Source organism: Gadus morhua, chromosome 18 (assembly GCF_902167405.1).
Source record: "Gadus morhua chromosome 18, gadMor3.0, whole genome shotgun sequence".
NCBI lineage: Eukaryota > Metazoa > Chordata > Actinopteri > Gadiformes > Gadidae > Gadus > Gadus morhua.
Window position 1 is genome coordinate 5,196,901 of NC_044065.1, and position 11,152 is coordinate 5,208,052.

General features: G+C 50.4%; 1 protein-coding gene across 2 annotated transcripts in view; it reads right to left on the reverse strand.

Moving 5' to 3' along the window:
* Positions 1–3,442: 3,442 nt before the first annotated feature.
* Positions 3,443–11,152, reverse strand: part of LOC115531651 (neurexin-1a) — a 28,550-nt gene continuing 20,840 nt past the window's right edge. For both annotated transcript variants that reach the window (XM_030341012.1, XM_030341015.1), the window contains 2 exons: positions 7,271–7,349; positions 3,443–6,535 (listed from right to left, as the gene is read on the reverse strand). In XM_030341012.1, the coding sequence (XP_030196872.1) occupies positions 6,234–6,535; positions 7,271–7,349 (381 nt within the window). In that variant the 3' untranslated portion in view covers positions 3,443–6,233. The remainder of the gene's footprint in view (positions 6,536–7,270; positions 7,350–11,152) is intronic.

Below are 11,152 nucleotides of genomic sequence, written 5' to 3' on the forward strand. Positions count from 1 at the left end.
ATTTAAGCATCCATTTCACCCGAAGAATGCCATTGATACTTGATAATTCATTATAACACACTCATTTCTGTTGATTCTATTCAAATGTATTCATGGTTAAAATATCTGAAACTATTTTGTCTCTTGTTTCAGTTTATTCCTCAACTCAACCTTTTACTGTCTGCTGAAATAGTGTTTATTGTCAGTGTCTTTGTGTCTTTGTGTGTGTGTGTGTGTGTGTGTGTGTGTGTGTGTGTGTGTGTGTGTGTGTGTGTGTGTGTGTGTGTGTGTGTGTGTGTGTGTGTGTGTGTTTAAGAGAGAGTTTGTGTGTAACACTGTGGGAACTTCATGTGTTGGTACACTTTGTGACTTATTTGTGCGCAGGAAGAGAAGTACAGCCTTGAGCTCATGACATGACCACACACACACACACACACACTCTCCCACAGTCCTGCCCTACACACACAGACACACAAAGAAGCACACACACAACTATCACTCAGACACATGGACATACACAAACTATCTCTCTCAAACACATATACTCACTCTGTAACTCACACCCACACATTCAAAGACACAAACACACAAAACTATCTCTCACAACCATGGACATACACACATACACAAATAAACACACAAACTCAAACTATCCTTTCCAACACTTATACACATTCTGTAGCTCACAACCAAACACACAAAGACACAAACACACACACACCCACACACAAACTCTCTCTCGAACAAAGACACACAGAAGACGATACAATAAGGGAGAGAGGGTCCAGGTGTTAAGACATGAAGGGAGATCTGCCGCGAAAACAAGGCCATCATTCTCCTCCCCTGATAAAAGGTATCTACTTATGCCTTCTGCACCTGTGGAGATTAAAACACAGAAAAACACACACTCAACCAAACACGAGGAACTCTCGTGCTTCCCTGAGTGAACACTCCTCAAAGTGAACCACTCCTATCAGGAACAGCAGTGGAGACCTCGCCATCTGCCATCTTTCTTGGCATCGGCGCCGGTTCTCGAACCGTCAACACGCAGCCTGAGGCAGATCGGGCTCCTGTTGCCACGGGATGTGTGTTGTTGCAAATACTCCAGCCTCTAAATATAGCTGGCACCGTGTGGGTGTTTCGGCGCGCGGCCGCCACCGGGTCAAGGCCGGGCGCCGCGGCGAGGGAAGGGGCGGGACGAGGAAGACGCTGAGATCATCAGACCTCACCAAACCAAAGAACCTGGAAAAACACTTTCACCAAAAGAGAGGAGAAGACAAGAGAGAGGGAGAGGAAGTGAGCGGGAACAGGAGTCAAGGACCAAGTGAAGAGGAGCAGAGAGAGGAGGGGAGAGAATAGAGAGTGGAGTGAGAGAATAGAGAGTGGAGTGAGAGAATATATAGATGACTGAGAATATAGAGTGGACTGAGGATAGAGAGAGGAGCGATAGAATATAGAGTGGACTGAGGATAGAGAGAGGAGCGATAGAATATAGAGTGGACTGAGGATAGAGAGAGGAGCGATAGAATATAGAGTGGAGTGAGGATAGAGAGAGGAGTGATAGAATATAGGGTGGACTGAGGATAGAGAGAGGAGTGAGAGAATGGAGAGTGGATCGAGAGAGAGTGGAGTGAGAGAGTAGAGATATGAGTGAGAGAGTAGAGAGGAGTGCAAGAATAGAGAGTGGATTGAGAGAGTAGTAGCATCTCCTGACGTACGTGCACACTTGCCTGAACGTGCACACGCGTGCACGTGTCGGTGAGTCAATGTTGGGGGTTTGTAGTATAAAGATGGAAGGAAGCAGTAAGCAATTACACCCTCACCAGTCCTCAGATTTGAGCCCAGAAACGTTTCCCCAAACTGGGTTTCTTCCCTCTGCAGTGACTGCTATCAGGGGAAGCTGACGCCGTCGACAGCTTTAGAGCGTTATTCTTCACACTTCCTCTCACTCTCTGGTCTGACCGGTGTCCTCTGGGAGTTCCTGTTGACCCGACGATTTAGTAGCTTCAGTACCAGCCCGCTCCCCTGTGCTGCTCCATGGTTCCTCTGGGAGATCTATTCCTGTAACTGACAGTCCCACTGCTCTCATTCTTCTGGTCAATTGTCCCCACGCTGGTGGGTCTTTGGACCATTAACTATTAGGACATTGAGCTCTCTTAGCATTTTAGCTAGGAGAATAAGGTATATTGCACTCCTATGATAGCATTAAAGCTAGGTAGATAAGGTCTATCACACACCTAGCTAGCATTATACCAAGTGTATAAGGTCTAATACATTCCTAGCATAGCATCATAGCTAGGTGGATAAGGTGTATTACACTACACTCCTAGCATTATAGTTCGGTGGATAAGGTATATGACACTTCTAGCATTATAGCTAGGTGGTTAAGGTATATTATAATAATAATAATAATAATTCATTTTATTTGTTGAGCACTCTTCATTCTAGCAGAATCTCAGAGTGCTAGTATACAATTTTTAAAAAGTAGGAAATGCCTTTATGAATAAAAAGGTTTTTAGGCCAGTCTTAAAACAGGCTAGTGTTTGTGTTGCCCTTAAGTGGTCCGGGAGGCTGCTCCACAGTCGAGGGGCTGCAGCGGCGAAGGCCCGGTCGCCCATGGTGCGTAGCCTGGTGTTTGGAATCTGCAGGGACAGACTGTTATTGGATCTGAGGGGGCGGGTTGATGTTTGGGGAGTGATGAGTTCTTGCAGGTAAGGGGGGGCATGACCGTTTATGCATTGGTAGGTGAGTAGGAGGACTTTGTAGTTGACGCGGGATGAGACAGGGAGCCAGTGCAGTGAGTGTAAAATGGGGGTTATATGGTTGTATTTCCTGACTCTCATCAGGATCAGGATCATTAGGATCCAGGATATTACACTCCTATCATAGCATTACAGCGAGGTGGATAAGGTATATTACACTACACTCCTAGCATTACAGCTAGGTGGATACTGTATATTACATTGCACTCCTAGCATTATAGCTAGGTGGTTAAGGTATATTACACTACACTCTTAGCATTACAGCTAGGTGGATACGGTATATTACACTACACTCCTAGCATTGCAGCGAGGTGGAAAAGGTATATTACATTGCACTCCTAGCATTACAGCTAGGTGGATAAGGGGTTCCTAGCGACGGACAGTAGGGTCTCCCGGAGGGTCATGTCATGACATTTAACTTGACGTTGCCCTTCAAAGACCATTTGGGGTGTGATGATTTGGGCTGTGATGGTAGTCATATATGTGTGTGGATGTTTCCCTGTGTCCAAGTTTGAAGTAACATTTATTCATAGTGAAAACAGCATCTTCACGAGGAAATATGACGTGCCCTGCATATGGACAACGCTGGCCAGGTGTGTTTACCTGAAGCACACCTGTAGTTGAAGTGCTGCTACTCACCACCAGGGGGCGAGAGCAGGGCAACGGACACACCATGAAGAATAAAAGGATTGACCCCGAAGTTTGTTTCACTTGGGTAATATTTTATTTACTCATTTAGATCTTCAAAACTATTTTTTCCATAATAAATTTCCACTTTATGTTCATCAAAGAACTGTAACAATAAAAATAAAAGTAAATACTGTAGAAAAATTTTACATATAGAAAATTAACATGGTTAATGGACACCTACATGTTGAGAACCCTCTGTCGGGTCCCTCGGACGCCTCCCTCTTCTCCAGATGGCAAAACAACAGATACAATAAGACGAGAATTAAGATACAGAGGCGTGGAGGGGGAGTCAGACAGGGAGGGAGCAACGGGGAGGAGGCAAAACAAGAGGAGGGGGGGGGGTCACGGAGAAGGAACACGCAAGAAATAACCCGACTCCTTTTGACGGCACACTTTGAGGTTCCACGCACGAGTCCTTTTTTTGTCTCTCTCTCTCTCTCGCGCGGTTGGCTCTGCTTCTGATTTGCATGCATCTGATTGGTCGGTCGTATCCCTTGACCCTCCTTGATTTTTTTTCATTTTTTTTGGTTTTGTTTCTGTCCATGGCACAATATATCATATACAGGCGTCTCATGTGGGGTACGACTTGTAAAAGAGACGGGGGGTCCGAGCGGAGAAAGAGGGGGCGCAGGAGCCGGCGACCCCGGGGGGGGGGGGGGGGGGGGGGGGTGGGGGGGTGCGGTGGATCCCTCCTACATGTCCGTCTGGGATTGGTCAGCATGTTAGTCATAGTATCAGTACAGACAACACAATCAACCAATAGCGGGGAGACAACATGGGGTCGTCATGGTGACAGAGAGAAGGGAGAGCCAATGGGAATGAGTAAAAAAAAAAACATAAAAAAAGCAACTCAGGTATTCATAGAACCGATGGCGTCATAAACTTGACTTTTCTATCTAGTTGCAACACATGATAACATTTACTGAGTTTTTTTAGTAATTCCTTTTCCTCGGTGGCGGTTTGCTATAAAACGTGGTCGAGAGGAGCAGTATAAGTGGCCATGCCCCCCCCACCCCCTCACCCCGTCCACCCACACACACACATAAACACACACACACACACACATACACTCCACCCCCCCCCCCCCCCCCCCCCCCCCCCCCCCCCCCCCCATCCTTCCAGCCCCCTCCACCCTGGCATACGGCACCCTGGAGGATCATTTGTGTGACTCGCTGCCGTTGGGTTTGATCATGTCCCCGCTCTGCCATCATCACCCCGGAAGCCATATTGTCAGTGGGGGGGGTGGTAAGGGGGGGGGGGGCGAGGTGTGTTATGGTTTGCTGTGTTCTCTTGGGGAGGGGGGGGGAGAGAGGGGACTCAGTAGAAATCACATCATGGAGTTAAGATAATTCACGTGCAATAACACCCTCCCCACACCCCCCCCCCCCCCACTTATCGCCCCGAACATGTCTCCGCCTCCCCGATTAGTTCTTCACATTAGTCACCACCGCCGCCGCCGCCGCCGCCGCCATCATCATCCTCCTCATCATCTTCTTCTTCCTCATCATCAGCCATGAGGCGCCAGAGCCCTCGGGCCGCTGTGCTTTCCCTTCTCCGGGGAAACGGGTCTGTACTGTATAGCGTTGAAGGGACACGTGTGTGTGTTGTCTGGCCATGAGAGTGTGCGACTGTGTGTGTGTTACCGTCGGCGGCAGCATTCTGAGTCTCCCCCCCCCCCAGGAAGTCATCTCCATGGGAGGGGGGGTGGTGACAATGTTCCCAGCAAACCACTCTGTTCATGTTACCACGGCAACCAGGTGGCCTCCACCCCTCCTTCCCGCCACAATGTCCGCACAACGTGCGCGCCGCTATGCTAGTGTGTGTGCGTGTGCGTTTGTCTCTCTGCGAGGATACATGTGTGTGTGTGTGTGTGTGTGTGTGCGTCTGTGTGTGTGTCTCTGTGTGTCTGTGCGTCTCCAAGGAGAGGGAGGCGACCACTCAAAGAGTCGCTGGGTGTAACGCTCGGTGCTTTGTCTGATCTTGTGCGGCGCGTTCTCGGACACGCAAAAACACAAAGCAGCTGTGCGCTTCAAAAGCATCCCCCCCCCCCCCCCCACCCCACCCCTCCCCAAAGCCGTGCCACGCCCCCTCCGGCGGCAAAGACGCGTCCCCCCCCCCTCCCCCCCACTCCCATGTGAAACGGAGCCCGGTGCTTTTGTCGACGGCTCGCCGCTCGTCTGATTCGTCCTCTTCTTCTTCTTCATAAAAAGGAAGCAGTGAGCGGCCGGGTGCCCTCTCTGATTGGTTGATCTGGTTAATACTGTACAAGGACACGGCGGGAGGCCGCCCGCGACGTTTGTGCTTGCAGGAGCGTCGCCACCTGCGTGGGAATTCTGTTTCTCCGGGTTGTGTATGCGCGTGGTTGTGTGTGTGTGTGTGTGTGTATGTGTGTGTTTGTGCGTTTTGACACTGTGTCCTGGACGCCGAGTCGGTCGTCACGGTTGGCGTTGCGTGTGCGCGGTAAACAGCAGGGCCTCCCCGTTTGTGTCTGTATTTCATCTGCCTGTTTGTGCGTGTGTGTGTGCGTGTGTGTGTGCGTCGGGAGTACCGCGTTTTTCCCCCTCTTTTTCTGGAGTATACCTGTTCGTATGTACATATACCGTATATATATCTATATATATATATCTATAAAGGTTTATGCGTATGTGTGTGCATATACAAACCCCCCCCCCCCCCCCCCCCCTCCCTCCCTCCCCTCTCCCCCCCCGCCCCCCTTGCCGTCCCCTCACCGCCCCCTAGTGGTGGTGGTATCGCGGTGGTGGTGGTGGTGGTGGAGGTGGCGGTGGTGGCGGCGGGCGGCCCTCAGACGTAGTACTCCTTGTCCTTGTTCTTCTTGCTCTTGGAGATCTTGGCGATGCCCAGCGGCTTGTCCTTGGCCGAGCCGTTGGGCTGGGTGGCCGAGTTGCTGATGTAGTTGCGGCTCTCGTCCACGTGGTACGAGCCCTCGTCGCGGTTGCGGTACTTGTACATGGCGTAGAGCAGGATGAGAATGCAGAGGGCGGCGGCGGCCACGATGCCCACCACCATCCCCGTGGTGCTGCTGGACTCCCGCACCACCTCCGACGGCTCCGGGAACAGCTTCACCTCTGGGAGGGGCGGGCGCGCTGCGGGGGGGGGGGGGGGGGGGGGGGGGGGGGGAGGGGGTTAGGGTTTTGTTGTTGAATGTGTGTGTGTGAGTGTGTGTGTGTGTGATTTTGTGTGTGTGCGGTGTGTGTGTGTGTCAGTGTGTGTGTGTCAGTGTGTGGGTCAGTGTGTGAGTGTGAGTGTGTGTGTGCGGTGTGTGTGTGTGTGTGTGTGTGTGCGGTGTGTATGTGTGTGTGTGTGTGTGTGCGTCAGTGTGTGAGTGTGTGTGTGTGTGTGTGTGAGAGTGTGTGTGTGTGTGTGTGAGAGTGTATGTGTATGTGTGTGTGTGCGTGGGCAGTCTGTTTGAGAGTGTGCATATGTTTGCAGTGAGTGTGTGTGTGTGTTCAGTTTGTGTGTGTGTGTGTGTGTTCAGTTTGTGCGAGTGTGTGTTTGTGTGTGTGTGTTCAGTTTGTGTTTGTGTGTGTGTGTGTTCAGTTTGTGCGAGTGTGTGTTGTGTGTGTGTGTGTGTGTGTTCAGTTTGTACGAGTGTGTGTTGTGTGTGTGTGTGTGTTCAGTTTGTGCGAGTGTGTGTTGTGTGTGTGTGTGTGTGTGTGTGGGAGAGATGAGGGAGACTCCGATGCGGTTCACTTGTTTTATGAGTTTGTGTCCGTTCGTGTGTGTCCATGCGTGTGCTTGTGCCCGTGTCCACGTGTGTGTGTGTGTATCTGCGTGTGTCCGTGTCCGCGTGTGTGTCCGTGTGTGTGTGCGTCACTAACCTGAGCTGGGGTCACAGGGGTCGATATCCTCGTCATCACTCGGACATTCTGCTGAGGCCACCAGCAGGTCATCAGTCGACTGGAGAGGGAGAGAGGGAGAGAGGGGGAGGGAGAGAGGGAGAGAGAGAGAGAGAGAGAGAGAGAGAGAGAGAGAGAGAGAGAGAGAGAGAGAGAGAGAGAGGGAGGGGGAGAGAGAGAGAGAGAAAGGGAGAGAGGGAGAGAGGGAGAGAGAGAGAGAGATGGAGAGAGAGAGAGAGAGAGAGAGAGAGAGAGGGAGAGGGTGTGAGAGAGAGAGAGAGAGAGAGAGAGAGAGAGAGAGAGAGGGAGAGAGGGAGAGAGGGTGAGAGAGAGAGAGAGTGAGAGAGAGAGAGAGGGAGAGAGAGAGAGAGAGAGAGAGAGGGAGAGACAGAAAATGATTAAACACACATACATATATATATTTTGTCATTACCAGAAATCTTTCTCAGATTATCTCCAGGAACAAGCACACACACACACACACACACACACACACACACACACACACACACACACACACACACACACACACACACACACACACACACACACACACACACACACACACACACACACACACACACACAGGGACCAGTACAAATAGGTGCAGGAGGACGTTGAGAACCTACTGGGATAAACACATAATAATGCTGCCACTGCTATTCCTTCTACCTACTATATATACATACACATATACCTGTAGATATATATATTTATACATTTATAAATATATAATAGGATTCTCTGCCTTTAAGAACAGGCTGGCTCATGGATTATTTTCTATACTTTTGGAATATTTAATTTCTAAATTCATGTGCATCATCTCACGCAACTCAGTTACGTTAGTAAGTCATTCTTCACTGAATAAATACTGAGTAGTTTTGCCCTTAGCTTTCACATTATGCCCGCTGCCATGCTTGAGATTTTTTTGGAACATTGAGGGCGGCATGGTCTATTGAGGGTCTATGGCCATAAGGCATTAATTTCATCCAAATTAACTATTGATGAAACAAAACCGTCAACCTTGACCTCGCAAGCTAAATAACACAGAGCCAGTAGCCATTGAGATAATGAACGAAAGAAAGGCGAATTGATTAGCTTTATATTACGAGAATGAACGTATTTCTCCTGTTGACTCAGAATGCTGAATCGTGTTTTTGCTTCCGACCACCACGTGCCCCCTGCAGGCCGTCAGATGAACTACACTTTAGTCGCTTCCGCAAGACTTTCACAAACGGGTGTTTGTGGCTACCTCTTTGGCGCAGCAAATCCGACCAAGCAAGCCACCTATCACCCCTGTGCCTGCAAATATATAGGATGCCACAACTTCCCATTCTCAGAGACTACTGTTCATATCAAAAGCTGTATACCAGTTTGGTGTTGTGTCTGTTTAGCATCGAAGTGTACAGAAAAGATTCAGAGGTAGCATAGTGTCAATGTTTCCCATAAAGAATATCACAAAATGTTCCTTAAAAACCCCACAATAAGCGAGAATTAAACTCTTAACTCAACCGCCTGACAGAAATACAGCTGTAAACTGCTGAACTGCGATAGAATAACAAACGTACTCTCTGCTGATTGGACACAAGAGCCCTGGAAAACGTTGGCCTAGTTGCATTAGCAAACACTCAAGGAAGGTAGGTCTATCTGGGGACTGCAGTTAGGATGGTGGCTCCAATTTACATGTTTTACCCAGAATCCCGTTGGGGATGGCATGAAACCACCTTGATATACTTCAACTGAAGCCGTCAGAGGCAAACAGTTGCTGCTGAGGCTGTTGTTTCAGTACGGTTCCTATGGTTCCTTAAGGTTCTTATGGTTCCTAGGAACCATAGGAACCTTACACCCGAGGCCTGTCTCTGTCCGTCTATCTGTCCTTCCTCTCACTCCGCACTCTGTTCTCTCTATCTCTCCCCAGTGAGAATGCTCCCTCTCACTTCTCCATCTCTGCTCCTCCTGTTGCCATGGAAACTCTAAGTTCAGGCTGTTAAAGAGGATGGGAGGAGCATAGAGCAAGGGGGGGGGAGATCAGTGCATCGGTTTTCCATTGTGTGTATGGGTGTGAGTTCGGTGTGTGTGTGTGTGCATGTGCAGAGTGTGTGTGTACGTGCATGTGCAGTGTGTGTTTGTGTTTTCATGTCTGTGTGTGTCTTTGCAGTGTGTGCGTGTGCAATGTGTATCTGTGTCCAGTGTGTGTCTGTACAGTATGTGTGTGTGCGCGTGTTTGTGAGTTTGGTGTGTGTGTGTGTGAGTGCGTGTGTGAGTGTGCGTCTTTGCAATGGGTGCGTATGCATTGACTTTGTGTGTAGGTGCTTGTGCTTCTGTGTATGTGTGTGTGTGTGTGTGCGTGCGCGTGTGTGTGTGAGGAAAGACGGCGAGCAGAGCGGGAAGGATCATGAACAGGAGCCAGATGACCAGTGGGCGGGGCCCAGAGGTTGGGGGCGGGGCCCAGAGGTTGGGGGCGGGGCCCAGAGGTTGGGGATTAGGAGCGCTGATGAGATGACGAAGAGGGGACGACGGGATGAAGGGAGGAGAGGACTTCAAAGCGCGTTGCCGTGGCGCTCTACTCTTCAGCACCAATGAGGCGCCGCATATTCATGAGGCGCCCTTAAACCTCGCCCATCCTGACGTGTGCGTGCCCGTGTGTGTGTGTGTGTGTGTGTGTGTGTGTGTGTGTGTGTGTGTGTGTGTGTGTGTGTGTGTGTGTGTGTGTGTGTGTGTGTGTGTGTGTGTGTGTGTGTGAGAGAGAGAGTGTGTGTGTCTGTGTGTGTGTGTGTGTGTGTGTGTGTGTCTGTGTGTGCGTGTGTGTGGTGAGCAGCTAGCCATTCTGGTCTCACTTGCGGTGCTAAATTAAAATTGGATTGTGATGCATTGCAGTAGTCGTTACAAACCAACTGAATAAAGGGAAAGAGAAAAAGAATGAGACAGAGCGGGAGGGAGAGAGAGAGGGGAGGGAGAGGGATGGGGAGAGAGACAGAGAGAGAGAGAGAGAGAACGGGGAGAGAGCGAGACAGAGAGAGAGGGGAGGGAGAGAGAGAGAGAGGGGAGAGGAGGGAGAGAGAGAGAGAGGGAAAGGTAGATACAGAGAGTGAGTGAGAGGTGCGGGAGAGAGAGCTAGAGAGGGGGAGAGAGAGAGAGGTAAATACCCAAACATGGAAGCCTAACCCTAACCAACCCGAAGAGCGTAACCCTAACCCTAGCCAACCCGAAGAGCCCAACCCTAACCTTAACTAACGCTTAACCCTTACACTAACCCATACATGGAGGACGAAGCCCGGGCCCAACGGTTACCATAGAAAGCAAAACCTAACCCTAGGAACACAATGATCAAAAGTAAAGTGTCGGACCTGCAGTCCACCCTCAGGATCACATCGATCTGCGGGTGCCCACGTCAGAGCGCTGTGGGCGATTACATAAGACCAGACCATCTTTGGTCTTCCATGGCTCCCAGTCCACACTGGTATACTACTCGCACCCCCTCTCCGGCCCCCCTTCGGCCCCTCTGGCCCCCCTCAGACTCCCTTTCGGACCCCCCTTCGGACCTCCCCTCGGGCGGGCACCTGTTGCCCTCATCAAACCCAACCCCCCCCCCCCCCCCCGATAGACACAAACACAACAAACATGAGCTGACAGGAGCACGTCAGCGCAGCAGACTAGACGATTTATTGGAGCAGGACGGCCAGAATATTGATTAGCCAATCATATGGAGCGTGGGGGAGGTGGGGGGGGGGGGGGGGGGAGTGGAAACAGGAAATCAGGCGCCTGTCATTCAAATGTACGTTTGGCTGTTCTTTGTCAACAGGTTTGTTGTGAGGTTTGAACTCAAGTGGGAATAGGAGCAGGGAAATGGGAACCGCGTCGAAT